The 22,125-nt window shown below is 43.7% G+C and overlaps 1 protein-coding gene across 2 annotated transcripts in view; it reads right to left on the bottom strand.

Moving 5' to 3' along the window:
- MEGF11 (multiple EGF like domains 11) overlaps positions 1 to 22,125 on the bottom strand; it is a 498,439-nt gene that overhangs the window by 310,005 nt on the left and 166,309 nt on the right. For both annotated transcript variants that reach the window (XM_026709368.2, XM_087941849.1), the window contains exon 6: positions 8,136 to 8,228. In XM_026709368.2, the coding sequence (XP_026565153.2) occupies positions 8,136 to 8,228 (93 nt within the window). The remainder of the gene's footprint in view (positions 1 to 8,135; positions 8,229 to 22,125) is intronic.

Here is a 22,125-nt window from a genome sequence, read left to right as displayed (position 1 = left end):
GCGTGTGTGTGTGTGGGGGATCTCTCTGTGTGTGTGTTGGGTCAGACCAAGTTAAATACAGCAGAAATTTCCTCCCATTATTGATAAAACAGTTTGTCTAGAAGTCATTTTGACCTTGACAGATATTAATTCTCCTGTAGGAATTGTGTCAGGCAGAAGGCGGACCACAAATGTCTTGGATCATGACATTTTCACAGGTAAGCTAGGTCACTGTACCTCAATGAAATTGCCATTTGGGATTTTATCGTTTGCATTAATGGGAAAAATGAGTAGAACCAAGAAAAAAAATATTTACAAATGAAGAAAGAACCCTGGTAGATTTAAGACCAGGAGACCAGTTGGTGTAGAGCAGAGGTGAGCAAGTATGGCACCTTTACAACCTGTAGACTTCAACTTCCAGAATTCCTGAGCCAGCATGTCCATAGGTTATAAAGATACCATAGCCGCCCACCCCTGGTGTAAAAGTTAAGGCCTCAAGCTATAATAATAATACAAAATTATAGGAAGCCACCTCTATTTCTTAAATTGGACTAGATTTCCTCCAGAAACCCATGGCAGAAGCATCAGCCTTCCTTTTCCAATGTTTCCAACAATGATACCACAATGATGTCAGTAGAGCCGAGAGACAGGTAGCTGCTCACCTGGTCATCATCAACCTTCCGACCACCCTCCTGCAATATCTTTCCCTGTAACTCTGTACTGGACAGGATTAGGCATCTCACTAAACCGTGGTTCACATCAGTCATGGTTTAATGACTGGATCCACAGATAGTTTAATAAAGCATGGTTTATAATTTATATTAGGTGGTTTTAAGCTGGACACGGGCAACAAGTTGAGTCAAGAGTTGGGGGCGGGGGTGTCTTCCCAAGCCTTCAGTGATCATCCCAAGAGAACTTGAGGGGCTATCACAGAGAAGAGGTGGGGTGACTTATTCCCCAAAGCACCAGAGGGCCGGACAAGAAGTAATGGATGGAAAGGGGATCAAAGAGAGATCCAACCTGTAACTAAGGAGAAATTTCTTGACAGTGAGAACACTTAATCAGTGGAACAACTTGTCTCCAGAAGTTGTGGGTGTTCCATCACTGGAGATTTAACTTGAGACTTTCCCTCACTTATGCGCAGGACAACATGACCTTGACTTAGAAGAAGAATGTTATTATGTCTAACTGCATACACTCCAAGAAATTCCCCCCTCCCACTTTCCCAGGCTCAGAATGTGGCAGTGTGGGAGCATCTGGTCTCAATATGGCTTCCAAAGCTGACACCTACTCTAGGTATTTCTGCCCTGAATAGAAGGCTGGACTAGAAGACCTCCTTCCATCCCACAGATTCTCTTATGCCATGGGCCTGTTTGTTTGTTTTTTAACAGCAACACTACTACCACTCCTGGGCAACAAGACCTTCTGCTTGCCAATCAACACAACCCAGGTGGCCTTTCTGGCCCAACAGAGACTCCATTTCCTCAGGGTCTTGTAAACGAATAAAGTGATGACCTCCTTTTACCGGTCCACAATAGAAAGCGTCCTCACATATTGCATGATGGTGTGGTATGCTGGCTTGACAGCTGCGGTTAGAAAGACGCTACAGAGGGTGGTGAGCACAGCACTAAACATCGTGGGCTGTTCCCTGACACCACTAGATCAGTGGTCACCAACTAGTGGGCTGGGGACCACTGGTGGTCTGTGAGAAAATGTTGGTGGTCAGCAGAGAAATGTCCTCCCCAAAGCAATTGATCCAAGCGCCACTGAAACTCAAGGCTGCGCTGCCCACATGGCCCGAGGGAACACAAGGCTTGCGTCGCTTGCATTGCAAACACCACGAGGTAGTGAGGGGAGAGGGGGAAGGGGTGGGGGGGGGGGGACTTGCCCTACACGCCCCACGCGCCTCGCCTGGCCACCAGGCTGCTTCTTTCTTCTGCTTTTGGGTGCATGCAAGGAAAGCAGCCAAAGTCTTTCTTTCTCTCCCCCAAACTCCACCAGAAATGAGTCTTTGGGACCCTGAAAGGCCTCCTGCTCCAAGAGGCTATGCCATTCTGGCACAGTTTGGGGGAGAGAAAGAAAGACTTCTGCTGCTTCTGATGCTTTCCTTGCATGAAGCCAAAAGTCTCTCTCTCTCTCTCTCTCTCTCCCTCCCTCCCCCTGAGAACAGAGCTGGAGACGGTATCCTGCAATCCCAAATAAAGAATGATCGATCGATAGGAAAACGGGGTGGGAGATTTTCCTGCAGACTTTATTGGGGATTTTCCCAGGGTCTCTGGTCCGCGGGATTTAAAATGATGAGTTTGGTGGTCCCTGAGGTCCAAAAGGTTGGCGACCCCTGCACTAGATGACTTCGCTAGGGCTCGCTGCCTTAGAAGAGTGAGGAAAATCCTCAGGGATGACTGACACCCCGGTCAGCCCTTCTTCACTCTCCTACCATCGGGTAGGAGATAGAGAAGCAGAGCCAGCCGCAACAACAGGCTGAAGAACAGCTTGTACCTGTGGGCTGTCAGACTCCTGAATGGAAAATAACTTCATGTCAACGTGGTATGACAGACTTGCAGGGCTGGCGCATTGTGCAACAAGATCACGTGGTGTAATAAGATTGGAACTGGATCGGGGACTTCTGTCCTCACTGTGAGTTGTGTTGGGGGGGTGTGTGCATGAAGGGAGGCTGAGCCAATCTCACTGTACACAGGTTGTCCTCTGACAATAAAGGTAATAATAATAATGCCCCCCCCCCAAACATGGCTAATTAACCACCTTCAAAGCTCCAAGACTAACAAATGCAGAATTTCTGTTTAATAAGAACGAGTATGCTGAGATTTCAAGACTAACGAGAGGTCTCGTTTGTACAGGCTACTAGGGAATAGTTAATTTACTAGTTGGCTAATGTTCTTCTCCTGAACGTCCTTTTAAAACAAAAAAACAAAAGAAACCAAACCTTTCATAAATGATATATATTGGATAGTTGCCCAGTAAGGAAATATCAGTTATGAATAATGTTTCTACCTCCATCATTGTCATCGTTTTAATACTCCTAATTACTTATAAAAGCTATGATATTTAAGGTAGGAAAATCCTCTAGCTTTAAATCTTTTTTTTTTTTTTTAAAGGATCCCACAATTATCCTTTTTCTAAATCATTTGATGCAGTTCACGGTAGCTGTGCACAAGGAGCGGAGGTGACTTGCATTTCTAAGTCTATTCAGATTTTATTTATATAATGATGGATTGGATTTATATTTTTAATTCATGTATTGTTATATTGTTTATATCCTGCCGTACATTTCAGGAGCTCAAGGCAACTTATAAAAGACCTTAGTCTTTCCAGCCATACATACCTCTTGTAAGAAAGGCTGGACTGAATACGAGTGCCTAAACCTTCCAGTGAATTTATCTGACTCATACTGGGGTCTCTCTGCTCGTATTCCAGCACCTTCCACCCTATACCTGTTTGGCTCATGTGCTGATAGGGAGGGAACCAGAACAAAGTCAGCCAATGAGCTTCTGTAGGTAAGGAGGGACTAGAACTTGGATCTCCCTGTTCCTAATCCAGGATCTTCACCACTAGCCATTATAATGGCTCTTGGGTTGAGAGTGAGCTGCTCCCCCAAGGCAATCTCTATGTTTGAGGAGAGTCTAGAATTTAAGTCTCCCTCCTCCAATATCTTCACCATCACCCTTCACTGGCTCTCTGGTTCTTTTTTGGAACCATGTGCAGAAGCTCTAGAGATATGGGATCAACTGGGGAAGAAGACATTGCCCAAACTTGGACAACCTTCAACTAACCCTGCCAATGGTTGGACTTAAGCATAGTACACACAATTACCTGCTACAGTGTCCTACCAGTCAACAACTACTTCAGCTTCAACCACAACAATACAAGAGCACACAACAGATACAAACTCAACGTAAACCACTCCAAACTTGATTGCAGAAGGTATGACTTCAACAACAGAGTGACCAATGCCTGGAATGCACTACCTGACTCTGTTGTTACCTCCTCTAACCCCGACTCCTTTAACCTTAAACTAACCTGTGTTGACCTCACCCCATTCTTAAGAGGTCTGTAAGGGGCATACATAAGTGCACCATCGTGCCTACGGCCCCTGTCCTATTGACCCCATTTATTTGTACCTATTTCCTGTAATTGTACCCATGTTTACACTTATACCTATTATCTTGTAAGCGATTGACCAATCAAATCAAATCAATAAACCCATAAATCTGCCTTTAATTATCAAGGGATCCTTGGCTCCTTTCTACATCCTTTCTCCAGGACCATCATGCCATCATCAACCACCTGTCTTCTTACAAGCATTATTCTCAGCAGGTGGTCCCCATAGCTAGTGCCCAATGGGCCATTCGGAGAAACCTTCAAGCCAAAGCTTGCTCAGATGACCAAGCCAGTTGAATTAAAGCAGAGAAGATGCCAGCTTCCCCTTGAGTTCCTGCTTAAGGCCTGGTACATCATCACCAAAAGGACCTCCTGGTTTTCACCTAAGCCCAGAGCTGGCCCTGGGTTGGTGGCCATTTTACAATCCCCAACTTTGCACCTGTCTCACAAGGAAGAAGGCTAAAGAGTTGCACCAGAGACCCAATTCCTCCTCCTCAGTCATTCCTTACTATAGTGATTCCAGTTTTTTTCCTCCCCTGTTAAGCTAAAATCTTCAAAATCTTATACATGAGGCAAAGACCTAATTGTCTTCACGGGCCAAAAAAAATAAAGGATTACAAACAGAAGAGATGGTGATGAAAAGGGTAATTCAGAAGAATGACACTTCTGGGCAATATTTCATAACCGTTTTTACAGGAGGCTTTTTAAAAGCTCTCTAATAATAGCGACTCAGTATTTCAGGCAAACGTCCTCATTCTTTCCAGCCTTTTTTTTTTTTTTTTTGAGCATGCCTCTTGATGGGTGGATGTCTCCTTTTCTTAAAATCAAAAAATATAATAACCTTCAAGTGTTGTCTGCTTTGGTTCTTGCTATGCAGGCAGGGAGAACTCGGGTGTTGCCCTATAGCAAACTACGTGCCTTTCTCACCGAAGGTCCCGGGTTTGAGCCGTGCCTGGAAAGGCAGCAGAGCATTACCCAGAAGTCTGTGGTTTATCCAGCATCATTGGTGTACAGATAGTCCTTGACTTACAACCACAATTGAGCCCAGGATTTATGTGGCTAAGTGAGAAATCTGTTAAGTGAGTTTTGTCCCATTGTATGCCTTTTCTTGCCATATTGTTAAGTGAATCACTGCAGTTGTTCAGTTTTAGTGACACAGTTGTTGAGTGAACCTGGCTCCCCCATTGACTCTGTGCCGGGGCTCCAACAAATCCACCCGCATTCAAATCAAAAGTCTCTAGCCGCATCTCAGAGAAAAGAAAATTGGTTTATTAGAAGTTGCCATGTTGGCGCGTGGCTGGGTGCAGCCAATACTAAATTATATCATACATCTCCCCCTTGACCCTGGTCTTCCCCCCAACCCCTGGATGTGACTTCTCCAAGGGGACACATCCATCTCCAAGAGTCATCCATCATGCTCTCCAATAACTTTCTCACGCTCCGACAACTTTGGGCTGCTGAGGTGATTATCTAGGCACTTAAGGAATGCCTTGTTTTCCCTCAATTCCTTTTTCTGGCAGCTAAAAAGACCAAAGGAGCATCTTTTGAGTTAACACTCTGCTTGTCAGAAGGTCACAAAAGGGAATCATCTGACCCCAGGACACTGCAACCGTCATAAATATGAACCACTTGCCAAGTGTCTGCATGTAAATCACGTGATTGATGGGGATGGTGCAGTGGTCACCAGTGTGATAAATGGTCATAAGGCACTTTTTTCAATGTCGTTGTGACTTCAAAAGGGCACTAAATGAACTGTTGTAAGTCGAGGGCTGCCTGTACAGTCTGAGACCTCAGAACTATGTGCAGCTCCGTAGAATCTTGGGATGGATCCCAGACTTCTTCATTTTCTTTTTTTTTCTTTTTTTTTTGGTCTTCAAGTCAAATTTCATTCCTGCTGATCACATGGACAAGTTGAAGTCAAAGACCTCCAAGCCCCACTCCAACTCTGTTACAGTGGTACTGTCAGGATTCCAGCAATCGCCCTAATTAAATCATGATCCTCGAGCCAAACTTCAAAAAACTGCAAAGGATTCATTAGAGGCAACATACTGGCACTGCCCTGTATGAAGCCACCTCTGGCATATGTAATTTACACTCACCTGTTTCCCCCCTCCCAACCCTGAGTGTGTCATAAACCAGATTCTCCAGTTGAGCATGTTCACAGGCTGGGTGTCATCAATCACATTCTCCAATTAAATATATTCCCAGGCAAAAGCTCTGGTATTTGAGTTACAATCTTTTATAGGTAAGAGTTGGAATGTATTTTCGATTTCAAACTGCTGCACTGTTCTTCCAGATTTCCTCCCTCCCCGCCCCCCTTTTATGGCAACTACTAAAACAGGCATAGGAATATGTTATGAGTTGACAGGTACCCTGGTATTCAACTGCTAAGAAACTCATCGAATTTGGTACTCAGCACATTCTGCTGTGAAAGTTTTGTCCCTGTACTCATCATTTGTTTAGTACTCAGCTCACAAGATAGAATTTGTCACTGTCGGCTGCCTTGTGTCTCGTTACATTATTCCTTATGGGAAAAAATTACTTGGTACTTATTATTTTGGGTATTCGTTGCATCTCCTGGGACCAATTAATAATGAGTATCACCGTATTCTGCATTTTGTTAAGAAATGCGTCCCTTTTCTTTCTTCCTTGTGGCCATTTTGGTGTCCCTCAGAAAGAGCTTACACTTGCAATTCTCCTTTCTGCCTCCGCTGCCATCTCTGTCTTAGCCCATCTCCACGACCACACTGGACACAGAGAGGAGATGCGTCACATTGAACTGCAGCCATGAGTTTGACCGGCCTCCCCAGCTGAACTTGAACCAACGGCATCACCGCAAAGGGCCAGAACAGTGTCTGGGGAGAACGTCCCAGAAGGAATACTCAATTATCCTCATCCTTGTTGGGAGGGACTTGTCAAAATTTCTGATCAATAGTGCAAATAGGAGGTAGTGAATTTAATAACTCTTTTTCCCCCTCCTTTGGAACCAAGCTGTTCTAGCAGAGTTAATAAGCTTTGTTTCATTATAACAAGTGACAGATACACCATCGCGGTTTGCATAACACCCCACTGTTGAGTTTGGGTTGCTGCACTAGACTTCTTCTTTAGTTTTAAAAAATAAGAGGTCACAGAGCGAGCAAATATACAACCCACTTGTCAATTAAAAAGGTGTTACATGAATTAGGGTTTTTGCAAAAATGAAGGATTTGAACTCAGCAGACCAAACCTGATTCCTTCCACCAGAAACAGCCAAATGGCTGGCTGTGAATCAGACACACACACAGAGAGAGACATACACAGAGACACACACAAACCAGAGAGAGGGAGAGGGAGAGGGAGAGGGAGAGAGAGAGAGAGAGAGGAACCTTTCTGCCCCTGGAAAAATAAGGCCACATATCACAAACTTCAAAATAGCTCCTGCACAGTTCGGAGACCTTAAATAGGTCAGCGCTTCACTGTGGCTGTCACAGAATTGGACTCGTCCCAGGTAAAAGGTGTTTTAGAGGCTTATGAGAGAGTTACTGGAAAAAGGGACAATTCAGGCTGACAGGGACAGGAGAAGAATAAGTGTCCCTGTGAGGTTCAGCCAGGATCTTGGCACAGATACAGAGCTAATGAGCACCCGTAACCTCTTTGTCCAGCCACACTGTGCGGTGCAATCACCCCAGTTTTCTGTTTGCAGAAAGAATTCCATCTCCCACCTCGAAAGCAGAAGACTGCCAGGCTTTTCTCTGCAGCAGTTCAGCCACGAGCAAAGCCGTTTGGACCCTGAACAATGAATGACTAATAGCGGAGGAATGACATTTTTTTAAAAAACGACTTTGCAGTAAAAGTATCTAAGAATAAAACCGTAAAGAGAACCACGGCTTTCTGGGAACGATCCTTATCTCAAAATAGAAACGCGGCATTTTAAAGGAAAGGATTCATCATGGAGAGCAGTCCACTTCAAAGACAGCGCTCGCCCAGTTTTGAGACCTAACCAAACACTCGTGGGGGAAGGCAGGTTATTTCACAATTATGGGGTGTCTTCGACTCACCGCTGGAGCAGTCTGGCCCTCCCCATCCGGGTTCACAGTGACAGGTGTCGGGAGACACACACCGACCGTGGACGCATTCTTCCGTACAGAGAGCTAGGGAGAGAAAGAGACAGACATTACCTCAGTGTCACAGGCCAGGGAAGTTGGTATAATACGTGTATTAGAGGTGGTCTTCAGCCAGTTCTGACCGGTTCTCGAGAACCGGTAGCGGACATTTGGAGTAGTTTGGAGAACTGGCAAATGCCACCTCTGACTGGCCCCGCCAACCCAATCTCTTCTTCGCCTCCCATTGAGTCCCAGCTGACCGGCTGGGTCTTCTTTGGTTGCCCTGCACCGGAGAACAGAGCTGGAAAGCAGGCTAGTGGGGTGGGGAGGGAAGGGGGATTTTGCAGTAGCCTTCCCCTGCCCACGTCCACCAAGCCACACCATGCCCACCAAGCCACGCCCACACAACTGGTAGTAAAAAGGTTTGAATTCCACCACCAATGTGCATGCTATTATTACCATTTCAAGCAACCTCGTTTGCCTTTAAAAAAAAAAAAAAAACCCAGAATTTAAGTTCAAATTTTACAGGAAGGCTAAAATCCCGGAAGTTCACTTGGCACTGCCGCTCAACAACTTTAACATTGATTCGCAATGGAAAGTCGCTTAGCGCCCAGTTATAGGAAGACACATCCATGAGCCCACAAAAAGGATGCCAGGCTTCGAACTACCACTTTAGCAATGGACAATCCTTGATGGGATTCGATTCGTACCTCACACAACGTCTCTGTATAAATGGGGTGTAGCATCCTCCCCTTCAGTGTGACTGCGAGGCCCCACATCAAAGTGTAGATCACATCACGATCAGCTGTAAGCTGAGGGCATTTAGCAGTCCAGAATTTTATTTATATTTTAATACTAGCTTGATACTCGTGCTTCGCTACGAAACGATGTGATTGGGCTTAGTTTGGGGGGAAGAAAATAAAGGGAAAAAAATTGTGTTTCTGCTCACCAGCATCCACTGGTATTCATCTGGCTAGCGTCCTGTCAGTGTGTGAGATAGTTGAGGGCTGTTTGGAAACTGAAATAGTATTTGCTGTGTGAGCAAGAAGGAGACAGCAAGGAGCCCGGGCGTGGCTTAACTCAACTGTTCTTTACTAAAGCTGTTTGCTGCTCTGAAACTGAAACTCCTCTCCTCTGCTTGTGTTTTGTATTTGGAGCAGATTTCTTTCCAGGTGGGGAGGGGGAATAGAACTCCTTAGCATCAGAGCATATTATTATTATTAATAATAATAATAATAATAATAATAATAATAATAATAATAATAATAATAATAATAAAAATATAGGAAATACTAATAGCTCTGATGGTCATTTCTTAGTGTGAACCCTTAGAAGCCAAGAGGAATATACGTGACAAATTTCAAGTTTGTAAGCTTTACGGTTCTGGAGATTTTGTGATGATGCGTGAGCGATATTTCGCTTTTATATAGAGAGATAAACCGGTATTTCTCAGCCTTGGCAGTTTGAAGCGATGTGGGCTTCAACAGCATAGCTGGCTGGGGAATTCTGGGAGTTGAAGTCCACACATTTTCAAATCTGCCCAGGTTGAAAAACACTGATATACAAACCATGTTGTGCTTCAATGGTTAGATGGCCTCAACATTGGTATTTGAACATAGATCTTGTTGACATTTGTATGTTATTGTCCTTTATCCATCTAGGTGAAATGTTGAGAGATATATATACAGTATGTTGCAAGTCCATGTATGATATGCCATACACTAAATCAATAAATTCCCAGAAAAACACGCCAACATGCAACTTAGTCGGACATGCCAAGGCACTTGGGGACAGTCCGCTTGAAATTAATATTTTGGTCTCGCAGGGTCTCAGGGCTACATCCAGGGGTGGGTTTCAAAAATTTTAGCAAAGGGTTTTCTAGCCGGTTGCTGGGTGGGCGTGGCCATGGTGGGCGTGGCCTAGTCAGCCTCCTGCACTACAGTGTGGGGAGACACATTGTCACTCCCATAGTAAAAATATTTGCATCAAAAATGTCATCAAAAAGCCACAACAAAGAACGTTCTTTCTGCGCCAACTCAGGAAGCTCAAACTGCCCAAGGAGCTGCTGATTCAGTTCTCCAGAGGAATGATGGAGTCTGTCATCTGCACCTCTATCACTGTCTGGTTTGGTTCTGCAACCCAACAGGACAGACACAGACTCCAGAGAGTAATTAGGACTGCAGAAAAAGCAATTGCTATGAACCTGCCTTCCATGGAGGACCTGTATACTGCAAAAAGAGGGCTGTGAAAATATCTACAGACCCCTCACATCCCGACATAAACGGTTTCAATTCCTACCCTCAAAACGACACTATAGAGCATTGCACACCAGAACAATTAGACACAAGGACAGTTTTTTTCCTGAAAGCCATCACTCTGCTAAACAAATAATTCCCTGAAAACTGTCCAACTATTTACAAAGTCTGTACTACTATCACTATTAATCTTCTCATCCCTCCTTATCACCCATCTCCTCCCACTTGTGACTGTATGACTGTATTTTTGTCACTTGTATCCTTACGATTTATATTAACTGTTTCCTAGTGTGATTTGATTGCTTATTGTACCCTATGACTATTATTAAGTGTTGGACCTGAGGATTCTTGACTCTTGACAAATGTATCGTTTCTTTTATGTACACCGAGAGCATTTGCACCGAAGACAAATTCCTGGTGTGTCCAACCACACTTGGCCAATAAAGAATTTATCTATCTACCTATCTATCTGATCCTGGAAAAAGGCTGCAGAAGGCTGATCATCCCATCTCTCCCCATTTATTTCAATTTTTATGCCACCCACCTCCCCTATATAAGGTGACTCCAAAAACCCTCAGGGAGAGGTTGCCCCACAAATAACCTGGTCCTCTAACAGATAGAGAATTAAGAGCAATAACTAGCTGCTTGAATTGCACCTGGAAGGAAATTGGGAGCTTCTACTGGTGTAACATGGGAGAGCCAATGGTTGCCTAATTACAGTTTAGCGCAGTGTTTTTCAATCTCAGCAATTTTAAGTGGGGTGGACTTCAACTCCCAGAATTCCCCAGCCAGCAAGGCTAGCTGGGGAATTCTGGGAGTTAATCCATCCCTCTTAAAATTGCTGAGTTGAGAAACACTGGTATAGCATGTTGCTGACATAAGCCCAGTAGCAAAATCAAAGAGAAAGCTATGCAGAACCGGAAAGACGGATGCTTATTCATTTGAAAAATTTATATGCCACCCACTCCTCCTCGCGCTCCAGGCAACCTACAAATATTCATATACAATAAAAATCATTAAAAACCCAGCTTTAAAAAAAAAAATCTATGTTGCTTTGATTGATGACTCCCTCCCAGCCAAGCTAAGTCGGGCACAACTCACGAAATTAACCAGTTGCAAGAATGGCTTTGGAAAACAGCACCAGAGAGGCAGAACGTTTTCTTCTTATTGGGGCAAAGCTGGAGGAAGTTAACCTTTGGCCTTTCCCTGCAAACCTCCCTCTGGGTCCCAGAGCTTCCAATGCAAATTTGAGGACAGGTGAGAGGGGGTTCTTTGACATCAAGGATGACTATGCAGGAAGGATGAAAACCTGTGTACTTAAGACTGATGCAGTCCCTAGAATCCAGAGGTGGCTCGAGGAGAGGAGAGGACAAAAAGTGGAATATAAAGCAGAATTTTTCTTACTCGGGATCATAACTGAAAAATGTAACAAAGGGGTGATCTATTTAATAATACACGTGATCACTGCAGCAAGGTTAGCCTTTGCTCAAAAGTAGAAAGATAAAGAAATTCCCAGTGAAGGGGAAGTAATAAGAAAGATATGGACTTGCGCTGAGATGGACAAATTAACTTTGGAAGTGAAAGACAAAGACAAAACAGAATACTATAAAGTACAGGATAAATTCTATCAATGGTGAAGAGAAAGGAAGGATCTAGAACCAAAAGATAGGAGGGTTGGCAAAACAGATGATTAGAAACAGAAAATATTGTATAAATGTATCAATGTGTCCTGCCCCTGTCAGAGCCGGAGACCAAGGACGAAGACGAACAGCTGACAGGGAGCGGGAGTGTGTGGCTCCGTTGGCTGTGGAATAAACTGGGGAAGGGCAAAGTCCGGCTGGACAGAGCAGGGGAGAGGTAGAACAAGGGAGAGGGAGTTCAGAGGAAGACTCAGGCCCACCCCCTCTTCATCCTAGGGCATGCAGGGAGGAATGGAGAAGAGACCAATGTGGATCGCGTGGCTTACGGGGGAGGAAAGGGCCCTGATTCCCTTCATAGCCACACCTGTGAATGAAAGTTTAAAAGAACTGAATGCTAACTGCGGTAGTTGCTGGGAGCAAACGTGAGTTTATCCTGTGTTGATTTTGCTTATCTGTGTTCCTGGTGTCTTATCAACTATGTGAGTTTTGCTGTGCCTGCATGTCTGGAATTCTTGCTCCTGCCATGCCAAACTAATTACCCCATTTTGGCTTGAGTGGACTTATAATTACAGTTTGTGTAGACCACATTTTGGACTTGATTTTCTTCAGCCAAAGGTTGTTCCTGGGAGAGTTTTTCTCCAGCCCAGAAGGTAACCAGGACATTGGGGGCAAAGTTGGAGCTACTAAAGGGACTCCTACTGATTATCTGACTGTGTTGCCTTTGTGCCACGCCCCTTTGGGTCATCACAAAATGTATAAATGTCTATAAAACATGTATTTTATGCCATAATATGTATGACAAACAGGATTGTCAAAATGAGTATACCACGTCCCATGTTTTTAATAATTTATTCAATAAAACTTTTGTTAAAAAAAAAAGACTGATGCAAATCCTAGGCTGCATCAACAGAGGAATAGTATCAAGATCATGTAAAGTGTTAGTACCACTTTATAACACTTTGGTAAAGCCACATTTGGAAACTGCTCTTAGAAGGAAAATCCTTCTGGTTCAGTTCCCAATCTTGGGGAGGTTGGGGGGACACTGGAAACAGCACGGGGGCTGATTGGAAAGGAAGTTTAATGATGAACAGGACCAACAGCAGTCCTGGGTCAGCTGACCAATTGGTTTTTCGAGTACATGAAGTTTTATAACTTTCAGAGATGCTGCTACGGGGGGTTGTGCCGTGTCTGAAGTGCCCTTAGGGGATTGTGCAATGCAGTGAGCTCTGTGTCTTCCGCTAAATGGTAGTGGGTTAATCCTATTATGTCCTGAAGGATCATGTCCTGTTCTTAATCCCATTGTCAGCGTTCCAGGAAACCTCCACCCCAACCAATAACTGCTCAGATGTCCAAGACAGGCATCCTCTCAAAAGTTTTGTTTTATTTGGATAGTAACCTGGCAATCTGAAAGTTCCGCGCTTCCTTGCAATAAGTAAAAAAATTATAAATCCACCCCCTGTGCCTCTCATGGCATCACATGCCCCAATCACCATCCGCCCCAACTTGAGACGTCCCCTCAGCCAGGTGCAGAAATAACATGACCTTGACTTAGAAAAAGAATGCTACTGTGTCTAACCATATACACTCCAAGAAATCCTCCCCCCCTCCCATTTTCCCAGGCTCAAGAACGTGGCCGTGTGAAAGCGTCTGGTGCTAATATGACTTCCCAAGCTGGCACCCATCAACCTGGAGCTGAAGTAGAGGTGGTATTCAGCAAGTTCTGAGCAGTTCTGAAGAACCGCTAGCCGAAATTTTGAGTAGTTCGGAGAACCAGCAAATACCACCTCTGACTGGAGATTCTGCAGTAACTTTCCCCTTCCGTGCCCACCAAGTCACACTCACAGAACCGGTAATAAAAAAAAAATGAATCCCACCACTGAGCAGAAGGTCTCAGTCTTCCTTAATGGACACAAAATATCTATTGGAGGTGGCAGCTAAGACTGAGCCTGTGTTCTGTCTTAAGAGTGCAATTCTCCATTTCTCCCTTTGGGGAAATATAATATTCTTGCCTTTTTAATATTTCCCAAAATATTTCATTCTTCTGGCGGGTAAGGCTTCCCCCAATTCATCCAGTTCTCATCAGCACGTTCTAAAAAAGATGTGGAGACACTAGAAAAAGTGCAGAGAAGAGCAACACAGATGATTAGGGGACTGGAGGCTAAAACATATGATGAATGGTTGCAGGAATTGGGACTGTCTGGTTTAAGCAACAGAAGGACTAGGGGTGACACGATAGCATCTTGCAATATTTGAGGGGATGTCACAGAAAAAGAGACACCCCCCCCAAAAAAAGGTTGACTTAGTCTGCAAAGCACCTGAGGGCAGGACAAGAAGTAATGGATAGAAACGTATCAAAGAGAGACTCAAGCAAGTTATAACTAAGGAGAAATTTCCTGATAGTAAGAACAGTTAAAACAGAGAAACAGCTTCTCTCCTGGACTTGTGAGTGTCCATCACTAGAGGTCCTCAAGAAGAGCCACTTGTCCAGTATGCAGGACGATGTCCTGCCTGAGCAAGAAGTTGGACTGTAAGACCTCCAAGGCTCCTTCCAAATCTTTTATTCCGTATTCTACATTCATCTATCAGGATGTTTTAATCTAAATACGCTGCTATTTAGGTTTGAAAAGTTATTATTTTCATGTCTACTTTGATGACCGGACAAGAAAGGAAATTGTAGTGGTAAATTGGATTCCTTAGCAAGCAACTGTTGAAGGCCAAATTTGCCAAGGCTGAAAAAATATTCATTTCTTTGGCCTTCCCTTCCCCCAATATCCTAATGGAAGAAGGATGAGGTGCAAGTTCAAATAAGTGAGAAAACACAATTATCCCATATGTACATTTAATGGCTGGAATATGCCAGACCAAAGCAACCTGAATTCTGCTGTCAAATCCCTTGTGGCCTGTAACTCTTTTGAGTATTTAATTACTGCTTTTTCCCCCCTTGAGCATTTGAGAAGGTTCCCAGGCTTCTGTAATCCTAAAATCTCTTGCAGGGGCTTGAGGATTGTGAAAATAAAAGAAACATATCCCTGTTAATGCATACGGAGACATGAAGCCGGCGAACGATAAATCAGAAGTTAAATTTCTAATATGTTATACCTCTGTGTGGTGACCTTGGTTGGATGAATCGCCATTGTTCAATTGACCTCAATTTCCCTATCAGTAAAACAGTGTTTCCCCCGCATTTTTCTGGAAGGGGATGAGCTACGGAACAAGAGACGACCGAAAAGACATATTCTCTGTTCAACTGATTAAATGTAGCAGGTTGGAGGCTGGATAGATCAGCTGTAACTTGTTCAGAAAGTTGTCAATATCAACAATTCCATTCCAGGTCATTTTCTTCCCTCCCTATTAGCACACATTTCTAGGTCCATCCACAAAGGGGGAGGCAAGGAAGAGAGCCTGTCCTGCTGTAAGCTTTCCTTTAATTAATTTTTCATTCTATTAGCATTCCGCATAACGGGATACGCGGCTCCCCAAGGCAATTCTCTTAATGTTCTTCTTTGCAAACAAGTTAATGGACGCATAAAAATTGCTCGCCTCAAAACGGCCCAACCTCAAATAAAGGCAAGCCCCTCTTTACCCTTAGCCCCTACCCTGTTCTGCAGGCCCCCTCCCACGGGCAGGCACAGAGTCCTGTCTCAGCCAACTGCTGTGCCGTGCAAAGCAGCTGAGGTTGAAAAAGCTGGAAATAAAGGTCACGTAAGAGCCCGGGCAGGCGGGTGGCCCAAAACAGCAGCAGACATAGAATCGGTTCTATCTCTGCTGGTCTTCAGAGCTACCGGTTCTACAGAGCTGGACAGAACCGGTAGAATCCCACCACTGGTTGTAGCATCCCCATGTTTACAGGATCAAAATTCAGACGTTTGGAAATCGACTTGTGACGGATGCAGTGATCTCCTTTTGCAACCTTCTGACAAGCCAAGTCAATGGGCAAGCCTGATTCTCTTAGCAGCCGTGCTACTCATTTAACAACTGCAGCGATCCACTTAACAACTGTGGAAGAGAAAGGCTGTAAAATGGGGCAAAATTCACTTAGCAGCCATCTTGCTTGGCAACAGTAATGTTGGGCTGGATTGTTTAGTTTAGTTTAGTTTAGTTTATTGTCATTGCACCTCGTACAACGAAATTAAATGCCACCTTCACTGCACATTTTAACTATAAAAATAAAACACAAACACACATCCTTCGTATTCCATGCAATTGAATTGAAAACCCCTCATATTGGATTCATATTGCACTATGCAGTAGAATTCAAAAGAGCTACTGCCCTGGGACGGAAGCTGTTTTTCAGCCTATCTGTCCTTGTTTTTATTGTCCTGTACCATCTGCCAGGTGGTAATAGTTCAAAAAAAGGGGTTCCCAGGATGAGATGGATCTTTGAGGATGTTTTGAACTTCCTTAAGGCAGCAGGAGCTCTAAAGCTCTTCCAAAGAGGGGAGAGGGCAACCCATGATCCTCTAAACAATGACATTCACCCTCTGGAGTGCTTTCCTATCTGCCCCTGTGCAATTGGCAAACCATACAGAGGAGCATTAAGTTAAGATACTCTCTAGGGACATGTTTGCAAACCTATGCCACGCGTGCCGGAAGTGGCACGTGGAGCCATTTCCCCTGGCAGGCGAGAAGTTGCCCGGAAGAGCCCCACTGTGAATGCACGCACGAGCCACCGCCTGACAGCCGATCGTTGAGTATCTGGTGTGCATGCACAGGGGGCGGAGGGGTGTGTGTGGGAGACACGCACACATGCGCAGATGCACTGCACAAGGGGGAATCATGCACGCATGCCCAAAGATACATGGTGTGCAGGAGGAATCACGCATGCATGCTCAAACACGCAGCACACGAGGGAGGGTCATGCGTGCAATCATTGAGGGGGGCAGCATGCATTGCCTCCTGGGTGTTCGCACGCGAGCGCACGCAAGTGAGTGCGCATGCAATTATCGGCACGGGAGCCAAAAAAGCTTAGCTACCTCTGCTCTATGATGCAGCAGTAGAAGGTCACTAGCAGTTTTTCATTCAGTTGTTGTTTTCTGAGAAGTCTCAGCTGATCATAAGTCAAGGACTACCTGTATAGGATTTCCTGCTTGACCAGGGGGTTGAACTAAAAGCAGGGTTGGGATCTACAGGTTCACACCTATTTGCTTGAACCCGTTGTTAACATTCTAAGCAGTTGGAGAACCAGTTGTTAGAAGAAATTACAGGGCTAATCCTGTCAGGAAGGCAGGAAGGAAACATTCTGGTGTTGCTTACAGAAACTGCCTCTCCGTTAATCCTTATTACATTCTTGGCAGGACTAGACTTCCTGTCTCAGGAACTTCTCTGGAGTTTTTTCCCCTCCTTTGCTGGTACTTTGCTTGTGTGGAGGGACCCTTCAAAGTTACAATGGCACTGAAAAAAGTGACTTATGACCATTTTTCACACTTACGACTGTTGTAGCATCCCCACAGTCATGAGAGGCCAGGTGAGGAGTTGCATGCCTCGATGTGAGTGACGTTGAGTTGGCCATGCCCAGACAGTCACATGACCACCAAGCCACACCCACCAACTAAGCCACGCCCACAGAACCGGTTGTTTAAAAAATTGAATCCCACCCCTGACTAGAAGAGCTCCAAGATCCCTTCCAGATCTACTATTCTCATGTTCTAATCCAGGTCCACCCTTTATTTTCTACCATGGCCGCCTCCAGCCCGTCAGAGCCCCAAAGACCATTAAAAATAGCTACTTAAAATAAAGCCAGTTCTGCAGGATTGCATGGAGGTCTCCAAACGGAGAAACAGCCAGCTGTAATTATTATTAACTGCTACTTATTACGAGGATAGAAATTAGCCATTAAGCATATGCTTGGTACACCTTCTGCACATTAGCAGCTTCCATGCACGGTGGGCTATAATTTCCATCGTCCTCAGCTGGCGGGCCTCACTGGGAATTCCAAGAGTGATTGTCCAAGGCTTCAGGAGGCCATCCAACTGCAGAAGGCTGGGATGCTACAGATGGTTGATATGATTTTAAAGGGCTTCGGATGCTGATTGTAATGAGAGCTGGAATCCGTTCCAAGTGCTAGCAGATTTTTTTTCCCCATGGGAGGGTGGGGGTTTTGCGTCTCTGTGTGTGTGGTTGTTGTAATGACGAGGCAGTCGAGTTGTTTGATTATGATCAACTGAATCATGATGAACTTTATTGGAGTCTAGTCTTGCATTTATACACATTTTTAATTATCCTCCAACATTGGTTAACTTTGGTTACTGCTTAACTTTCGTTACTGTTTAGCAATAATAGTAATTAACACAATTAATTATCTCTGGTTAAAGTCTAACGTATGTTGACTTCCTCTCTCTAATCCTCCTTTAGATTAGTGACTTTGTTTGCCTGAGTTTTATTTACTCGGAAACATCCTTTATCTGAGGTTTGCCATCCGAGATAGAAACATTCCTGCAATTACAACTCTACATGTGGTTTTGTGTTTTTGCTCAAAACTGATTCGTCGCTTAGTTTCCTTATTTATATTTCGATTCCATCTTTCCATCTCGTGAAAGTTTGAGGCAGCTTAGATTTGGGGGAGTGGGGGTCTCTTCATTTATCCCAGTAGCTGCAATTGAGTGTAGATGTGAAAATATTTACAGAGCAGTCACATCCTGGACATTTCAACTCCTACCCTCAAAACGACACTATAGGGCACTGCACACCAGAACTACTAGACACAAGGACAGTTTTTCCCCCATGCCATCGCTCTGCTAAAGAAATAATTCCCTCAATACTGTCCAACTATTTACAAAGTCTGCACTACTATTACTATCAATCTTCTCATCACTCCTTATCACCCATCCCCTTCCATTTGTGACTGTATGACTGCAACTTTGTCACTTGTATCCTTACGATTTATATTGACTGTTTCCTACTAGGATTTGATTGATTATTGTACCCTGTGACTATCATGAAGTGTTGTACCTGATGATTCTTGACGAATGTTTCTTTTCTTTTACATACGCCGTGAGCATTTGCACCAAGGCAAATTCCTTGTGTGTCCAATCACACTTGGCCAATAAAGAATTCTATTCTATTCTATTCTATTCTATTCTATTCTATTCTATTCTATTCTATTCTCTACTCTACTCTACCCTACCCTACTCTCTTCTCTTCTCTTCCCTTCCCTTCCCTTCCATTCCATTCTCTTTCCTAATTTCATTCTATTCTATTCTACTCTACTCTACTCTACTCTACTCTATTCTATTCTATTCTATTCTATTCTATTCTATTCTATTCTATTCTATGCTATGCTATGCTATGCTATGCTATGCTATGCTATGCTATGCTATGCTATGCTAATTCTATGCTAATTCTATTCTATTCCATTCCATTCCATTCTATATTCTATTCTGATTCTACTCTATTCTCTATTCTATTTCTATTCTATTCTGGATTGATCTGAAAAAGGGAAGTGCCTTACCCTGAATAGTTTCTAGGGAGAACCTGCCTGGTGCCAGCTCTACGCCTTTCTCACTATACAAGCTCTCCCCAATTGGGCAGAATAGCTGTAATTATGATGAAGCTACTCTTTTTGTTTCAAAATATACCCATAAAATTAGATAAAATAATTTTTTTGGGGGGGAAACCTGAACAAAATGACTCTGAATTTTATATAGCAAGGAAAGAAACCAAGGATTAAACTAAAACTTCTGCAAGAAGCTAAAAGAGAGAGGAGGTTTTGGCTTACCAGATTGGGAAATATACTATTCAGGCAATGACGCCTACCTGGGTGAAAGATTGGATAACTTTAAAAAAATAAGAGACTATTTTCATTAGAGGGCCCTACTTGCATCTAGGATGCCACACATTTTTGTGGTATGGTAGACATGTCGCACATCAATATTTTCAAAGACACCAGATGAGACAAGCTCTATTTACGGTGTGGAACAAAATCGAACAGCAAAACTACATGGAAACTCCAGTTTGGTTATCTACCTTAAGAGGCGTTAGTACACCCAAATCTTATTAACCAAAGTAGTGTTAACATGCATTTCCTAGCACAGGAATTCTGGGAGTCCAGAGTTAGTAAAGTTGCCATAGTGATCCACCCCTATCCTAGACTGTGTCAGAGGCAAGAACACAATTTTCTTAGTACCCTGGAGAGCTCCCTGAAGAAAATTACAAACCAGGTTGTTTCAGAAACCTTCAGTGGTCAACTAAGATCAAACATTATCCTTGCTTGCGGCTGAATTCATTTCCAGAATGGCTCCTGTAGCTGTCTTGGAAGAGAAATACAGGGAAACCCCATACGAAATTCAAAACTGCCAGCGTTTCAACCAAACTCTCCACCCCAATTCAGCATCTGATTCAAGGTGGATCCGGGGCTGACAGCCCCTATGATAGGAGGCCCTAGAATCCACAACTCAGGTTCTTCTGCATTACTGATTCTGCAGGGATATTCACAACCAGTGGATCATCCCTCTTTCATTTAAATTTCCAGCATGCACTGATAACTTTCATCTGCACTCTCTGTTTAAATAATCAGGACAAATCTATTTCTTTCAAAGGAGCGCCACTTTTCTACGTTATGCACAAGCTTCGCCCACAAATTGTTGCTAGTAGTTCTTGTTGTTAGAAGCTAGCTATGTGTCATTCCTTTGATTGATTGTGTTTGTATTGGTCAATGACCGAGATAACGTTCCATCCATCTGTCTGGTGTCTGTTCAGAATGGCTGCTCCTAAGACCGTGGAAGACTCAGCTTCTACATCGGAGCTGTCCAATAGCAGAAGAACTACTACATCAATAGCTCTGTAGGTATCTATGGAGATGTTTGAAGACTTCTCCAGATTCTCCAGATTCAAATCTGAGACCTTGCTGAGTTCCTGACCTCAGAGGCGTATGAGATTTTCTTAAGAGTCCACGAGGCTCCATCGCACACACAGAACCCCTGCAAAAATTGATGCACAATGTATAAACCTGATGGGAATATTTAGATGTAGGCAGTTCTGCTGTCACAGGAGGAGAAGGAGGAGATTTGCAACGCATTCTTATTAAAAACAACATTTTTTTTTTCCCTCTTCAGCATCCAGGCAAACCAGGGCAAAAACCACAGAGGCTCAATCAATCTTATAAATCAATAATGTTAATGCTGCAATATTTCCCTGTATTATTCCCAGCTTTTACTCTGCACCGGTATAGATGGCCAACTTACCCAACCCCACAACTCCAGACGGCCATTAGTCTTCTCGGAAAGGAATTACAAATCTCTTAGAACTGAGTAATGAAGTTCAAATATCAGCTGAATCAGCAGAGGACGTGACCTAAGAATTTGTATTCTGGGAGTTATTTCAACTCGCTTTCTTTCCTGTGACCCTTTTAGACTCCCTAGGAAAGTTTTCCCAATCCTTATCTTACACCACTTTCTGAGGGATGAAAGGTTTACATTGTCCCGTGCATAAATTCAGTCTGGCTCTGCAACATCTTCCCTATGTTTAGTCTCATTGCTTAATGAAAAGAAGGACTAGGGGTGATGGGATAGCAGTGTTCCAATATCTAAAAGATTGCCAAAAGTACAAAGAGTCAATCTATTCTCTGAAGCATCTGAGAGCGGGACAAGAAGCAACGGATGGAAACTAATCAAGGAGAGAAGCCACCTAAAACTGAGGAGAATTTTCCTGACAGTGAGAACGATGAACCAGTGGAATGGCCTGCCTTCAGAGGTTTCCCGAAGTTTTTAAGGAGTGTTCTGACCCAAACCCTTTTCCAATAAGACAAACAATAACTGAAGGGAACAGAAACCTTTTAATCTGTCTTATGAATCCTCGGTTAAAAGGCTGCTGCAAACTAATTAACTCTGAAAAGCACAAATCTTGCCAAAACTGTACAAGATTGCCAAGAATCACAGATAAGAAATATTTCACAACACAAGAGTCTTCAAATACCAAATTAAGATACTGTAATGTTCACGAGGCTGAGTTTCAAAATGTCTTTGCTTCCTGCAAAGAACATTCGCTTCACAGCTGGCTTTAATCTTCTTGAAGGAGGGGCCATTACCTTGCAGCCTTACTCCCAAGTCGTTTCAA

The sequence above is a fragment of the Pseudonaja textilis genome, chromosome 13, assembly GCF_049901715.1.
Source record: "Pseudonaja textilis isolate UNSWEBS1 chromosome 13, rPseTex1.2, whole genome shotgun sequence".
NCBI classification, from domain to species: domain Eukaryota; kingdom Metazoa; phylum Chordata; class Lepidosauria; order Squamata; family Elapidae; genus Pseudonaja; species Pseudonaja textilis.
Note: the sequence above shows the minus strand (reverse complement) of the source record. Positions and strands in the feature narration are given on the sequence as shown.